Here is a 16,810-nt window from a genome sequence, read left to right as displayed (position 1 = left end):
AATAGTTAAATGTGTCATTTTATTTTTATTAATTCTTTAAAATCGATTATACACTCTTCGTTCTCTCCACATAAAAGCCTCTTCATCATAGAATTGTCGAAAGATAATGCCTGCATTTTAATTTTTAAAAGCAGCCTATATAAAATAATAAAAATATATTAGATCAAGAAAATAATGAAGAGAAAGTCAACTAAATACAGCCTTTCCTATAATAACTCAATTACAGTTCTGGAGTTCTGATGCTTCTGAGTTTGTTGTCCTCTTTCTTCTTCTGGTGTAGATTCTGTCTTATAAGTTATAACTGCCGTAAATTGATTGTTAAAGAATTTGAATCAAGAAACAGGACTGACACAGATAATGTAATGCCAACATAACAATGTATCTGACATCAAACATATCAAATTTTGTCTCCTCACGTAACCAATTTTTCTTGCAGCAGCACTTGTGAAGAACTCATAATCTTGTGTTGTATGCTATGCATAATCAAAGATAAAAAATTCAGGACGATGAGTCACCAGCGGTCTTGGCTTTTTCGCGTACCATTGTCTGGACAAATAGCTCTCCAGCCCTGTACGACGATCGAACCTGCAAAACATGTTAAAGATCAGTTTAATGAAGATAATAACGAACCGTTAGAAGCACAACACATGCTGCTACATTCAAAGTGGAAGATTCTCATTGCTGTGAGTGACCTAGCACATGCATGTTAATCATACCAAAAGAAGGGTACAAGGAAATTCTGATGCATATAAGAGCTTACCAGTGGCCCACTGGCTACATAACGAAAACCGATAGACTCCCCATACTCTTTCCAGAAAGTGAACTTCTCCGGTGTAACATACTCTTTGACAGTCAAGTGCAAGGGAGTCGGCTGCAACAATGACATCTTTCGAATCAACAATAGATGGCAATAATTGATCATTAAGGTGCATTGTCAGCCAAGCCAATCATAAAATACTCTCATAGATTTGGTAAAGCATGCTCCTTGCAACCCAAAAAATTATTGGATTGTGTGAAGGATTAGCATCACCAGTAAGCATGGGCAGCATTTTCAGATTCAAATTAAATCTATGAGAAGGAATTAAATCTATGAGAAGGAAATATGGACAGCACCAAAACATTTACATTGACTAACCTGCAAATACTGACCAAATGTCAGAATATCAACATCTATGGCCCTTAAATCAGCCATCACTTCTTTCACCTCATGATCAGTTTCTCCAAGGCCCAGCATTATAGATGTTTTTGTTATCATACCCTCTTTGCTATGTTTTGCATGCTTTAGAACTGACAAGCTTTGCTCATACCTACAACGACACTACATATATGAAACAGAAACTGAGCAGATGGTGATTCAGAACAGAGAAAAGATCCGCCAACGGAAACAGACTGTAATTGTTTATTCATGTATAACCAAGTGACGATAAATTATTCAGTCAAATTATATTGTGAGCAGATATGCCAGAGAATGGAAGAAATTAAATACCAAACATATAGATAAATGTACAAGTATCAAGAACAGAATTTGAACTCATTTTCAGATGTTCTTATACTAAGTTACAAGGATTTAAGGGTTAAATCTAGCCTAATCTTACTCATTATAACAGCTACATATTCTGTATATGGTAATATAATATATACACACACAGTGGATAATAGTTGTACACAAATGTAGGTTTTATATGTAAACAAAGGGTAGCAAACAAACAAGCAGCAAATTATTTAATGAAATCAAATCCATGTAATAGGCCATCATAAACAAATTTTGACATCATATACTGTTATCTTATATTCTTTGTGACCCTTTTATTTTAGTTTAAAAGAAACAAATAGTTGAAATTGTGAGAAGGCAGCTGGACCAGAAATGCAACATACCCAGCCCTAGGATCTCTAACAATTCTTTGAAGCCGTTTGACTGTCTCAATGTTGTGAGCAAAGACATCTAATCCAGAGTGAACCAGAGTTTCAACAGCTTTCAGATCACCCCGAAAATCAGAGGTTAAACACTCAACCATGATCTCAGGTTTGAGATTCTGCAAAAGCAATCGCAAAGTTGACTCTCAAACTTGCATGTATTTGCAATTTGCATTGTATGCTTTGTAAAATGCATCATGAGACAACAATCCAACATATCATCGTACCTTCATAGCTTTAACAGTCTGAGCAAAATGCCCACTTCCTCCATCAGGTAGGTCATCACGGTCGACACTTGTTAGGACAATATAATCAACACTGCAAAAAAGGGTAACTCGAAATAAATTAACATGGAATAAGCTATAATAAATTACTACCAAAGAATATCTAAAGCACAAACCACTATAAGAAACTACACTTGTCAACAAAAATAGCACACATCAAATACTCACCCCCAACTAGCAACAGCCTTTGCAGTATTTTCTGGTTCCATAGGATCAGGAGGTGCAGGGTTTCTGCTAGTCTTGACAGCACAGAATCTACATCCACGGGTGCAAGTGTCCCCAAGAACCATGATTGTTGCAGTTGCAATACCATCCCCACCTCCATTCCAACACTGTCCATAAGAATAAAAAAATCAATACTTTAAATCATCACGTCAAATCAAGACAAGAAAAAAAAAACATCTTTTCATGTTTCCTAAAACAAAAATGAAGTCGGAAATGGAACCTCTCCAATGTTGGGGCACTGAGCTTCCTCGCAAACAGTGTTGAGCTTCAAATGGGACAAAGATTCCTTAATCTCTTGGAACCTTTCGCCTTGGGGAGCTCTCTGCCGCAGCCACAGTGGCTTCTTAACATTGGGGTCTCTGCCAGTGTAAGGGCCCAACCCACCAGGGTAGGACCCGCTCTTGCGTTCCGATTCCATCAGCTTTGGCGGGGCGGGAATCGACGCCGGCGACGGAGAAAGCGATGAATCCGTGGCGTCGCATCGAATCGGGTTGAGGAAACCGCAGCGTTTTCGGGATGTGGTGGGAAGTGGGGCGGAGAAGGAGATTGAAGAACGGTTGAAAAGCGACTGCTGAATCATTTGATAGTGTGATGAAAATGCGAATTTGAGAATCAAAAGTGAGGAAGGAAGTAGCGGTTAGAGTTGCGGAAAGCGGAGAAAACAAAGCATTCCATTGTTGAAGTTGGTCTCTCCGTCCCTCTTAATACAATATATATTGATATTTCCCCACTTTTCATGCACTATTGGAAAGGGGAACTACCTAAAAATAATTAATTTTTTAAATTTATTATTTATGAAATCATCTAAATTCGTAAATTTGATTAGATTTTTCGGTGCATAAAAATTAAAATCAAATCTCCTTTAAATAATAACAATACCGAAAATCAACTATTTTTCTTCTTTTCAACCTGTTCAGATGTAACTTTAAAAAAAAAAAAAACATACCTTGTTTCGTTGTTGAGATAAATTAGAAAAGGACAAAATGTAAAATGTCAAAACTGTTGCAGAGAGGTTGATTGCATTACAAAAGAGATTTTTGTGGAGTAAAAATGATGGCAATATAGTATATTTTTAGTAAAATGAAAAGTGGTACAAGCACAAAAAAAAATTAGGTGAATTAGGAGTAAGGAATGCAGCAATTATAAATATAATGTTTCTATTTAAGTGGTGGTAAAAGTTTTTAAAAAAGAGGACTGGTTCATTGTAAACTTTTATGATAATTTAAACTATAGTGTAATATTATCAAATTAGATATTATCTTTAAAAAGTAACTTGTAAAAAAACATTTGTCAGATTCTTAATGAACAAGTAAAAAAAAATATTAGTGGATTAGCTATAAAAATAGGGAATAGAAGAAGAACATGATTTTGGAAAAATAATTGATTATAAGGTGGTTTTTTAAAAGTGAGTTTTCTGAGGCTCTTTTCTGTTCTAAATTAATAAGGATCTATTATAAAGGACTATGAATTTTGAGATGAGTTAGAGTGGATATGAAATTTCTATTGGAGAAGAGAGTTGTACCAATGAGAGTTGGAACTTGTCTATCAACTTCACGATAGGTTAAGACCCGTTAAAATATAACGAGTAAAGAGAATAGTGTTGTTTGAAATTTTTATTTAAAAAAATATTTTTTTATTAATTCATTTGTGCAGGTGTTACCGTCAGAAATTCTACCAGAGGATATTATGAACTACAGCTTCACAAGTGCAATTCAAAGAGGGTTGGTTCTTTCGAGAATTGAGCTTTTTGGATTATTTGTTTTAGTAGAAAGGGTAAATGTTAAATAAAGGTGGTGTAGATTACGAGTACTTCATGAGAATGACAATAACTATTGTTCTGTGTAAGAAGGATATGGAATTTGTTCACCATTTATTTTCCTTGTGAGTTTACTTGGCAGATGTAGTACTTTCGATAGAGTTTGGGCTATTCTAAAAACCGTCAGAGTTATTTGAAATTTAGAATATTTGGCGGGAACAAAATAAAAGAGTTTTCAACAATAAAGAGGCAAGTGTTGAGGTCATTAAAAAAAAGACGATTTTGAACTACAAAAAGTGAAGTGGTTATTGACGGCAATACCAGAAATGACAATAGATTAATATCACTTGTGTTTTGCTTTTTTATTTCTTTGTTTGTGTCATGTTTGACTTTGTTATTCCACTCTAGTGTGTTAAGTTTTTTTTGTTCCAAAAACAGAAAAGGGCAAAATGCACGAATTATATTTTATTTAGAAGTGTATCAAAAAAATATAAAAAAATTGTTTAGTACTAAGAGTTATATTTAAGATTAAATGACGTTTAGTTAGGGAAAAAAAAGAAAAAGAAACTTACAAGAACTAAATTTCAAGGAACTCAAGCTACAGAAATTAAGGTCTTAATGAGAACATTTTCAAGACCATGAGAAAAAATACGGAACAATGAAGACGATCAAAATTTCGTTAAGAATGAGTACTAATTACAACCTATGAAATGCTCTAAATCATATAAACAATTGGGGACTACGATTTCCTTTTTTCCTTTAACCCTTTTTATGGGTTTCTATCTTTGGTATTGTATTGATAATCATAAGTATACAAAAAGAATGGGCAAAGTGAATCATGAGATGCTTGATTCATGTGAATTGTATATGCAGCTTATCACCCAAAAAACACCCTTTGTAAGCGCCAACTGGTGCAAGAGAATATCTTGTCATAGAAGCATATTCAAATCAGACAAATCATCCATTGGTATATCCAAGCCCACTGCATCATCTTGTAAACCATCCTCATCAATGTTCAACCACGAGTCCAGGTCTTGATGCCCATTAAGTTCACTATCTACACCTAGTTCCATGGGGTCTAATTCATGCAAGTTTGCAAAATCCATAGGCTCCTCAGGGTCAATGGACACATGAGATGCAGAACCCACTTTGCTTTTCTTGTTGCTACCACTGGAAGTTGGTTCATTAGAGCCAGAAGCCAATTTATGCTCAGTGTTGTTATTTTCCATCAACTGGCTATGAGATCCAATTCCAGAAGTGGATAGTTGAGCTGACTTCTGTTTGGGCTTTGCTTTGGTTTTACGCTCACCCCGGCCGCCTTTTGAGGCAGAGTTTCTTGCAGAAGTGCCTTTGTCTCTCTCTCTTCCGCTCCTTTTTCCCTTTGCTCCACCCATGAAAGAATTGCCAAGAGTTGACTCAGATCTCAAAGCAGCACAGCCACTAACATCATCAAGTAGCACTTCCTTTTTCTTCCCTCTGTTTAGTATTGGTCCAGTTCTCGCAAAATCCTGGTCAGAGGGATTGTCTAGATTTCCCAACACCTCCTGCTCCTTGCAAGGAAACAAACCTGCAAGCACCAAGGTCCAATTTGTTACGCAACAAGAAAGACAAGTGCTTTAAATAATATAAATGAAACTAAAGGCAAATGCCAAAGACTCAAAACACACAAAACATGGTTAAAATGGAGGAGACCTGAAAAGGCATGATCTTGCTGAGAGTTTAGAGTTTGTGGTAGATTTACAGCAAGGACCGGTCCAGCATTGCCATTACGGGCAGGAGAAGCAAATAGCACATCTTTAAAGACAGGCTCCAGAAAGCAACTCCTCCCAGTTTCCACAAATTTCCTGCATCTAGCTAGTGTCCTCTTCATGAAAGCCAAAGCAACTGGCTTTGCAACCTTAGTAAGGCCATTTCTTGCGGCACTACTTCCACGGGTGGCCTATCAACAATACCGAGGGTCATTTCATAGTGCAATTCAGTTAACTCTTTCATAAACAAACTGTTATTGCATATTCACATCATAATAGTTAAAAGAAGAATCTAGAGCAATGGCAATGCTTTTAACTAATCTCTTTCTAAGCTGACATAGAAGGAAGGGAAAGACAAGGTCAAGCACAAAACTTGCAAGTAAATTTTTGTAATGAAACAAGCCAACAGCGAGGAATTAACATCATCCTACGTAAGTAGCACATTAAAACTTGTCACTTAAATAAGAAAATAAATAGCATTATTTAAAAAAAAAAGAAAACACGTTAAGAAAATGAATAGCATGTTTCAAATAACCTGTAGAACAGATCAATAAATAAATAGAAGTTAAATTACCAGCTTCTTCTTATAAGCCAACTCAACAAGTTTTTCCATAGCAACTTGCTCAAGGGCTCTGTCAGTTGAGGAAAAAACATTCAGTGATTAGTGAGGGTCCAGATAGATACTAAACATACACATTATTTCCATGAGTTTATCAAATCAAAACTCAAAAGTATTAAAACCTAATCATACCGTTGTTCCATTTCCCTGCCCTCTTCTACTGCTGGAATGAGTTTCATTAAGCCCTTTCCTTTTTCAGTGACCTGCATAATTGGGCAAGGACAATCAAGGTGTAAAAAAATAGCCAGATTTTCTGTCAAAACTGTTATAACTTTCACATAATGCAGCATATATACATATAAAAAGTAAAACAAAAGAAAAGAAATCCAAAAATAAATAAATAATCAATAAATAAAACAAAAGTATTAAAACCTGTTGGTGAAGTTCCTTCTGTAATTGAAGAATATCTTGATCAATAGCTTCGCAATCTCCATCAGCAAGACCAGGCTTTAATCAGACAACAGAAAGATCAGATACCAACAGAAGTTTTAAAAAAGTGAAGTTACAGAAATCATATTCAATACTCAGTAATGTCTCTAAGCATATTGCTCATGTGTAGACATTTACATATTATAGGCTTGTTTGAGTGAGCTTCTGAAAAAAAACTTTTCTGAAGTGATTGTTTATTAAAAGACCTTTTAGAAAAATAAAATTAATTTGATATTTTGATGTTTGGATATTTCATTTAAAAAAGTATCTTTTTATCTATCAATTATGTTTGGATACAACAATATAAAATTATCTTTTAATTTATTTAGGGCCTATTTGGATAAACTTTTATGAAAATATCTTTCTTAAGTGTTTTTTTTTAAATATCTTTTAACAAAGTAAACGTAATTTTATATTTGGATATCTCATGTAAAAATATCTTTTATCTATCAATTATGTTTGGGTACAACAATACAAAAGTACTTTTTTGTTTATGTTAAAAACATCTTTTTTAAAGTAAAAAAAAAAATATTTTTTTATTTTTCTAGTGCTTTTCTTTTTACTATTAAAAATATGCCAAACACGCTAAAAAATAAAATGAAGTGCAGAATTTTGGGCTTGAACCATGAGGTGCAGACCCTACACACTGCTGGAATTTATTTAAAATTTGAAAAATGGGTGAAGCAAAGGTAGAACTTCAGACTACATGCTATAAAACAATGTCATGGACTAGTCATTCTACAAGGCTAAAAGCCTAAGTTGTTCAGATGACAAATTGAATGATTTACATGTCACATGATGTATATAAGAGAAATGAAGAAATAAGAAACAGAGATGGAAGATGGCAGCTAAAGCATAGAGTGAACCTCACATATAAATAAACTACAAAGACCACTGGCTTCCTTATAAGTTCTACCAATGAGAAGCTTACCACTGGTTCTGGATAAAGGCCAACACTCTGCAGCTCCAGTAAGATTCTATCCTCCACACCCAATTGCTCATAATCACAATTGAAAGATGATGAACAAGAAACCCTATGCATATCTGGTATACCATTTTCAGATAACATGTCGAGCTTTTCAGTCCTTGGATGCAATGGTCCCTGGTGCATTTGTTGTAAAAACACGTCACCTTCATGACCGTGGGCTGTGCCATTAGTAAAGCTAGCATTCCCATTACAAGAAACCATGTTAGAATTGAATTCATATTCAGAGAAAGACATATTCCCATCTCCAACAGTTTCTTCAATTTGGTCATCAATAATCAGAGCTGCCAGTACCCTCTGGTACAGTGGGGGAACTTTGTTTCCTTCTGTTACCGTTTGTCTGCTTAAAAAACTAGCATCAACATGCTGATCAAGCATGTCAGCCATCAAGGACATCTTTATGGAATCAGTTTGATTTAAGACTCTTCTTTCTCTTTCTCCAGAGAGAGAACCTTGTGAGAGAATGTTATCCGTATGTGTACGTTCATCCTGGAAATTCACATGAAGAACATGTTACTACAAAAAGAAAACAATGAAAACAGAAAACTGATAATCAAAGTTCTAATTCTTGATTCCTTTTTATGCACAAACTTAATTGGGCTCCACAGTTCGTCAAGCTACACATTAACAAACATGTAGACTAGAACCAATAAGTTGGCCAGCATGTAAAAGGGAGAAGGGGAGAGAGATTTCAATAAGCATGATCTGGAAAAGGTTTAAATGCAATGAGCCATGTGTTATGGCACATCTCAATTATCACTTACGCATAAAAATGAAGATAAATTAATGCAATTAAGTGCACCCACTGGTTCATCTTAGTGATACTGAAGAATGGCAAACTTATTAATAACAGAAAGTTAAAGCCAGATAGCATCCAAAAGCAAAAATATCCTGACTGAAATAGAAATAGACCTCAGAAATCATTGAAAGACCATAAAAAAATAAAGGAAATCAGGTTTGTTTGTAAGATGTCAACATCAGATACAAAGCATCAAATATAAAATGCTGACAATTAAGATTTAGCCACTTAGATATTACCAGGGCATCAGTTCCAAGGCCGAGCATTTGAGACAAACATCTGTGATCCTCCTCTGTTGACTTAACCTAATGCAAAGGAAACATAAAAGGAGGAAAAGGCAATACTTCCATTAGGGGAACTTAAATTTCATATAAACAAATGTAGTTGGAGTACCCACCAGGTGCTTCAGGTAAGCTATGTCCTCCAAATTGACAGGACCAAAATAAGGTTCAAGCTTCTTCCAAAACGAACTAGAACAACCAATATCTGCCAAGGTCCAAAGCAACATATATATAGATAGAAAGGCTCACCAAAGCAATATATGTGGTAGGTATACTACTAAAAACCACAATACAGTTCGAGTCTAGTTACATACAGCTGGCATTACTTGCGAAATTTGCAGCAGCTAAAAGTTCCTCTCGGTCATCATCTGACTCACCTGGGAATTTCAGACAGTTTAGTATTCTACTGCACTATAATATTTAGCAAGGATGATGTATTGCTTAATTGCAATTTTTTTTTAATTCTAGTCCACATTCATTAAGGGACAGTTTTGTACTTCTGTTGCATGACTTGGCATGTATACAGTACATAAATTAACTTCATGTGTATTACAATACTTGGTTTAACTTGACATGTATTGAAACACAACATACATTTCAAACAGAAAAATGTGAGGCACAAATAATCACCTAAATTTTGTAGACTGAGAAAAATTTCCAGAAATATTAAACCCTAAACCCAAGTAGATCATGAATATAAAAGAAAACGTGAGTGATGCAGGATAGCGGAAGTTATGATTTAATATGATTAGGATTTCTGCTGGAAGAATTAACGGCAAAAATTAGGGGAATTGAAAGCTTACATTGGATATGTTGGAGCAGGGCCAGTTTATAAGAAAATGAAGGCAGAAAACAAAAAGCAATATTATGTATTTCATAATTGTAGTGTGTGCACAGATAGATATAAAAAGATAACTAAAAGAAATTGAATTTTAAAGCCACTTGTTAAGGCTTTTAATATAGAAAAATTTTATTGGGAGGTTAAAATCTCTAAATCAACGCATCTATAGTGCATTTATTAAAGAAAAAACTTAAAAAATTTCCAATTGAAGTATCCTTAACAAGTGCCCAGACACTTGTTACCAAAACCATAAGAAAATTTATATTATCATCAGTTGGAAACAATGCCGCTGAGTTGAATGTAACAATTGGTGATTGTATACCTGCGATATCTGGGGAATCACTAGTTGATGGAAGCCCATTGCGAGTAATAGTTTTCCTATCACATGATTTCTTCAACGGAGGACGCCCTGATTTACTGAATCAAATACAAAAAGGTTTTCAAGAAGAGTGGGAGGAGGGAGTATAACCACCAATTGTTTTATTTTGGTAGAATTTATAACCAGGAAAAGCAAGATGGAGACAGAGAGGAGAAAGAAAAATACCTTCCATTCTTTTCAGAAGAATGCTTCATACTTCTAATTGGCTTTGTCAAGGTTGCGATCTCCAGCTTCTCTTTCACTGGTGAGATGCCATTCTTTGACACTGATGCACCCCTGTTACTCCTGCCCTGTCTACGCAAACCATCTCCAATCTCTTTGCCTGGCATTTTTTTCTTTTTCGTTGCTAACGCAGGGGAACTTAAATTATATGAATTATTTATGGCTCTTTCATCGACATCATTACTTCCCAAACCTTTCTCATTTAGTTTACATTCACCATTTTCCCCAGCAACTGATTCTTCACTTTCAGATAATCTAGTTGGGGAAGAAACATTTTCGTGTTTCACTCTACCTTCTTTAATGATGTTGACAGCATCCTTGGAAACTGTAGTAAAAGTCATCCTAGTACCAACATCCACAGGGGAACAGCCTTCCAATGACACCTGCACTTCATCACAATTCAAGACAGGGGATACCACATTGGCTCTTCGAGTACGAGAAATCTTTTGAGGTCTCTGCCCAACCCATTGGGCCATAGGGGATGAAGAAGATCCAGCAGGCAAAGGACGCTTACGATTGATAGTTACTAAATGAGGCTTGTTCGTACTTGAAGGTTGTTCCCAGGTTTCAAGCATTTCAGAAGAATGAGATACAGATGATGAGTTTCCGGCCATCAAAGGAGCAGTTCGTGGAGCCCTTGAAGCCTTTCCTTTTGGCAATGCATAAGTACCACCTGTGTAATTATTATCACGAACATTAAACCTAATAAGAAAAGATGAAATAGAAAGATATTAGTCATAAACTCTCAATACAATTTTATATCAGAGAAATACAAGCTTGTTAAGAAGACTCCATAAAAAGCATTGATGATCAAAACATACTTGCTTCCTTTATGTGCATCTCGTTCATTATTTAATCCATCTATTGAATCCCTTGAGACCTTTTCTTGCTCATTCTTGGCAGTTGCACATGCAATGGAAATAGTAGACAGGGAAGCTACATCAAGCTTGCTATTACCGACAGTATATCCTGACCTGAGAAATAGAATGTTGCAGGCAGATTATTCTATGGTGTTGTGGCATACAAAAATGCAAGTTTTAAGATCATAGGTTCATAATACCCATGCTTAAGATCACCTGTAACTTCAACATAATAATACGGAGGTTTTGTTATTGAAAGAAAATAAGATAGGACCAAAGAAAACTTTAGGAGAAAGCAGTATAATCAAAGAACTTGTTATAAATTGTTGGCAAAATGCCTTTTCTTAGTTCTTAAATTAACATCATTTCTCAACATTATGGTAGATCAAAACAATTCATAAATTGGTTTTACCTCAAACCTTGGGCATCAGAAGACTGCATACCAGACTCATTAGTTAGCTTTAGATGCATAACCCTTTTAAGTTCTCCCTCACCATCATTGGATCTGGAGAAAAAAGTGCCCATGGAACGTTTTCGTTTCATTTTTTTGTCCCATGTTTCTCCACCTGCAGGTAATTTTCGCATCTTCTCTTCAACAGTGTCACAACCTCTGCTACTATCCTTCATATTGTCTCTATCCTTTCCAACAGCCAAAGGCTGCCTCATACAGCTAGTACTTTGTCCTTCAGCCTAGTGTTTTTGAACAAAATATAGAGTACAAAACAATAAAATAATTGTGATACGATATATAATTATATAGGTATTATTAGAGAAACTAATTTTGATAATAAAGACAGTATGCGAACAAAGTACAGTTGGTATCTAAGAGATAAAACTAATTAGTTATCCATGTGTCATCAATTAAGTAAAGGAATTCAATGAAGCAATTCAAAATATTCCAAGTCAAGTTACTCGAGATATTTACAGAAAATATATTCACAGAAATAGTAGGATAAAGTAGTGGTACATCTGCCAGTAGTTTGGCAGAAACACAGATTTGTTATATGTAATCAACCACAAACAAAAATGATGCCTACACACCCGAATTTCAGTAGCTGATGTACGTATGCGCTTATTCAGAATGACATTCTTAGGCCTGTCCTCTAGTCTTTGATTCACATGCTCTGATGGATTCCTATGAGTCTGACTTCCCATCTTCAAGAAATGTGGCCCACCGCCTAGCCTTTCATTTGTCAATATCTCATTCCTAAGTTGTTTCTTCATGTTTAAAGCCTCCCAACACTTCAATTTATGTAAGGATTCATCCAACCTTTTTGATCTATATCTGAGAAGAACCTCAAATTTCACAACCCTCAGAATGAATTACTAATTGACAGTAGACTAATATATAAAATGTATCAATTTTGAAACTGTTTTGGACAATTCAGTCATTAATAAATTCAAACAAATCAGAAAAATCAATAAAAAATGACAGACCATCAATTATGTAAGCTTCAAATGCAACCTCTCTATTGCGAATTGGTTAATTAAAAAATATATTTAACAGATTAGATGATATCAATGGTATTGCACAAAGTTCCTCAACTACCTAGCTCGCGCAGAAGCCTCTTGCACACTTGCTTTGAATAGCTTCAGTTCCTCTGTAGCCACAGGAGGGGGATGCTTCAAATTAGCAGTTCCAAAAGCACAATCTTCACGGGTGCTACCAAAAGTTATCCCTAGGACTCGCCTTAACTCACCAGACCTAGTATATTTTTGATCTCCCATGGTTATCGGATCCAACATTAAATACTGAGCTACTGGAGCTGGATCTCCTGTAGAAGTATAATTTCCCCGGGACACAGTAGAACATACCTGCCCCTCATTACCGTCACAAAAGCTTGCAGACCTGTCCAAACTGCCATTCATCAGAATCCCTCTCTGTCCATTCAGAAAGGTCCCCTTGAAAACTGGTTCCTCTGGACTAGTAGCACTTAAATCAAATCTAGTATTTCCAGCCATAATAAGTTAATGCTAACTGAACCAAGACATATATACTATCCCTTGCGCCATGTTAGCTCTCAGTAAGGGATCTCTCGAGGACAAGCCCATCAAACCATAAACAAGTATGAGTAGTAATATACTTGGGATTTACCTGCAGTAAGTCAATAACCGAAATATAATCAATATACAAGATTATGGAAGGTTAAAAATGTGCAGCTCAACAAAGTGGCAGAAAATGAGAGTTGAAAGATATGCGCTAGCAGCAAATTCAGAAATTTGGATGACCCATATAATTAATCCTATTGCGAATACGCCAAATCACTGTCAAGAAGCTGGGAATCCACAAAACATAGTGGTTTAATGGTGCAGTCAAATTGGGGTCAAAAGATAAGAGCTCCGCGAATACATTGTTAGTACATATAACATCAACCATGTGATAAAAAGAATAAGCCAAGCAAGAGAAACGGAAACAGAATTTACTTAATTCAGTGCAGAACTGTATTAAAATATCAGTAACTAGTGCTAGTGTAGTAGTGTGATTTCTCAGCACATTCAAACAAAGAAGTAAATGCATAAATGTAGAAGCAGAATTGCATCACTAGATAAACCGCACATTGCTGAAAGGAAGGAAAAAAGAAACTAAAGGCACAATTAAGAATGAAGCTATAACAGTTTGAAGTAGCAAACAAAAGACACAATGAGGTTCATCTTCGAATTCAATAGTGTCACCGGAAAGGATAAAAACCAGAGCAAGAAAAAAAAAAAAGAACAATTCTAGGGTTCAACAAGGAAAGGCAACTAAGCACCCTTACCTGCTAAACTGAGCGAAAGTGGAAGAAAAATTGAGTGATGAGATAATGGGAATGTGGAGGGAAAAAGAGAGTACCTGCATTGACCAGAGAGGGGATTGAGGAGAAGATCGAATTGTAGAGAGAGAAGGAACATGGAAAAGGGTGACTCTGTACTGTAGGAGAGAGAGAGGGTCCCACAGAAATATAGGGAAAGAGGAGAAGATGGAAGAAGAAGAAGAGATTAATGGTGAAATGAAATCAGAGCCGTTAATCAGATTTGGGAAGTATGCAAACAGGGTTGACAAAATTTTCTATATGTTGCCGCTGTCGTCTTCGTGACTTTAGGCCTTGTTTGGCCCCCGAAATATAAAAAAGGATTTAGGGAGACGAAATGTAAAGGGTGTTTTTAATTGGTTGTTTTAACTTTTGAGTAGAAAATCAATTCAGCTCAATCTATATCTTATCTTTTCTTTTCTTTTCTTTTTTTAATGAATATTCAATCTATCCAAATAATATATTTTTAAACTGCAGTTACTTGTCTTGTATTTTGAATTCAATTTGATCCAATATATTAGTGGTTTGAATTTGCTTAATTTTTAATGGGATACAATTTTAGAATATATTATAAATGAAGAAATTTAAATAAAGAAAATATAATAAAATTTTCAGTCGTATTATATGTATATCAAAAATCAACTATAATCAATTGTTTTTCTAATAAATATATATTTGACATCTTATTAAAAAGTTTTATTAGATTGTTATAAATTAAATTTAGTTATTTTATATTATATATTTAATTATTCTATTGTAGTTATTATAATGGTTCATTATTTTGTTAGTAAAATATATGAATTCATATATAAATATACATAAAATATAATGATTAATTTAGTAATTAATTTTTTATGCACATAAAATATTGTTTAATAAAAATTTATGATGACATTTAGTAGAGATAAAGTCCCATATATAGCTACATTTGTTTCTGATAATAATAAAACATAAAAAATAGAGATATAAAATTTAATATTTTTGTATTCTGTTTAGTAATAAAATAAAATAAGTTATGAAATCTAATTTATTTTTTTATTTAAAAAATTTAAAAAGAAAAATATAATAATAATGAGAGTAAAATATCGTTTTTATTCCTAACGTTTGGGATAAGTCCTAAAGTTGTCCTTAACGTTTAAATAGTTCTATTTAAGTCCTTATTGTTTCAAAATTATCTCAATTTTGTCCAGCCGTAAATTCTGTTAACGGATTTCTAATAGCGGGACAATATTGAACCAATTTTAAAACATTAAGGACTTAAATATGACGATTTAAACGTTAGGGAGAACTTTAGGACTTACTCCAAACGTTAGGGATAAAAATGATACTTTACTCTAATAATAAATATAATTATGAACATTAATAAGAATAATAATAAAAATAAAATAAAAAAATAAGTTGTGTCCCTTTTAGTATTTTTGGGTCTTTTCTAGACACAAAATACATTGTTGAGTTAAGAAATTAACTAAATTAATTAGTGATGACAAACATTATTTTTGGGTAAAATAAATAATTAGTGTTGAGTAATAATAATTATATGTTGCTAATTATTTATTAAACATTACAGGCCAAAACTTTGTCCAGCAGTCCAAAATGGAATAAAAATAAAACATCAAGACTAATGGGCTGGTTAGTTAAGTGGAGCCCAAAAGAAACAAAGTCAAAGAAATCAACAAGCTGAACTTAAGAAGAAACCGACCCAAGCCCGAGTTAATTTCAAATCCCTCTCATTTGCTTTACCAAAAGCAACGTACACTTTTGCCTGCTTTGGTCAGAACTCAGAGTAAGAAAGAGAAAGCTTTCTCCCTAAACTGATCATCAAAGAAGCAAGAAAGAGAAAGTCCAAGCTTGAAACGCAGAAGTCTAATCAATCATTTCAAACCAAATCAAGCTTAAGAAAAGGTTAAAGGTAACCCATTTTCTTATACATGTATCAGATCTTCTTCTCCTCTTTCCAACTTTCTGCTTAGTCCAGTTTTGGTGATATGGAAAAGAGGAATTCTGTTCTTTGCTGCTGTGCATGAACGGTTGAGAATATGTCTTGCAGACCAAGTTGTGTTCCAACAGTAAAGATTTTGGTATACCATTGAAAAAATCATTTTCTGCTGATAATGTGGCTTTTGGTCAAGATAGGGAAGTCAGAAGCAAAGTTTCCATTGTGAGGATTAATGGGAAAAAGTGAGACAATGGGTTGGTGAAGCTCAAGGCTCAAGAAGTTTACCTAGGAAGAGCAACCAAGCAACATGTAAGGAGATAAAAGAAGCTTTCTGTTCATTCAGAAGCCAAGAAGAGAAAACCAGAGTTTGGTGAGTGTGTTCTGTAAAGAAGTTCATCTACTTGGATAATGCTTTCTTTCAAATAAGCATTCGGCCAACACTGAAGAACTGAATCTGAAGTTTGCGAATCTGGTTTATCACATAGCAAAGAGGCTGCTCATGAAGTCAATCTCCTTCATGTTTTACAGATTGTGATGTACTTTTCAATATTTATCTTTCTGTAATTTCTTGAGAGAAAAGACATTGTGAGAGAGCTCAAGTAAAAGCCATGAGTGGAAAAAGGCTGAGTGATACACTTGAGAGAAAAGTCTAGAGTTATTTCAAATTTCTTTAGGTTGATTAAGTGTCTTGTATCCTGTACCTGTTAAGTATCCCTTTTTTAGTTGGGTTAGCACTAAGAGTG

At 34.5% G+C, this 16,810-nt stretch overlaps 2 protein-coding genes across 3 annotated transcripts; both read right to left on the bottom strand.

Annotated features, from left to right (window-relative positions):
- Positions 1–140: 140 nt before the first annotated feature.
- LOC112712158 (lipoyl synthase 1, chloroplastic) lies at positions 141–3,259 on the bottom strand. The gene is made up of 7 exons (XM_025764967.3): positions 2,644–3,259; positions 2,367–2,530; positions 2,142–2,232; positions 1,876–2,033; positions 1,136–1,307; positions 761–871; positions 141–585 (listed from the first exon to the last, which is right to left on the bottom strand). Exons 1-7 carry the CDS (start codon positions 3,001–3,003, stop codon positions 499–501), a joined length of 1,143 nt encoding a protein of 380 aa, XP_025620752.1. The 5' UTR covers positions 3,004–3,259; the 3' UTR covers positions 141–498.
- A 1,569-nt stretch (positions 3,260–4,828) lies between these two features.
- LOC112712156 (uncharacterized) lies at positions 4,829–14,445 on the bottom strand. 2 transcript variants are annotated; one of them, XM_025764964.3, is made up of 16 exons: positions 14,173–14,445; positions 12,892–13,437; positions 12,384–12,627; positions 11,755–12,032; positions 11,304–11,456; positions 10,426–11,184; positions 10,204–10,298; positions 9,355–9,417; positions 9,157–9,245; positions 8,999–9,064; positions 7,907–8,449; positions 6,919–6,993; positions 6,679–6,749; positions 6,502–6,559; positions 5,872–6,118; positions 4,829–5,746 (listed from the first exon to the last, which is right to left on the bottom strand). In XM_025764964.3, exons 2-16 carry the CDS (start codon positions 13,302–13,304, stop codon positions 5,109–5,111), a joined length of 3,792 nt encoding a protein of 1,263 aa, XP_025620749.1. In that variant the 5' UTR covers positions 13,305–13,437; positions 14,173–14,445; the 3' UTR covers positions 4,829–5,108. The 2 variants fall into 2 exon arrangements, with proteins under 2 accessions (XP_025620749.1, XP_025620750.1); XM_025764965.3 differs by having other exon boundaries at positions 14,099–14,412.
- Positions 14,446–16,810: the final 2,365 nt, after the last annotated feature.

This window comes from Arachis hypogaea, chromosome 9 (assembly GCF_003086295.3).
Source record: "Arachis hypogaea cultivar Tifrunner chromosome 9, arahy.Tifrunner.gnm2.J5K5, whole genome shotgun sequence".
Classification (NCBI taxonomy): Eukaryota; Viridiplantae; Streptophyta; class Magnoliopsida; order Fabales; family Fabaceae; genus Arachis; species Arachis hypogaea.
The sequence above is the reverse complement of the archived record's forward strand: the minus strand, read 5'-3'. Positions and strand labels throughout refer to the sequence as shown.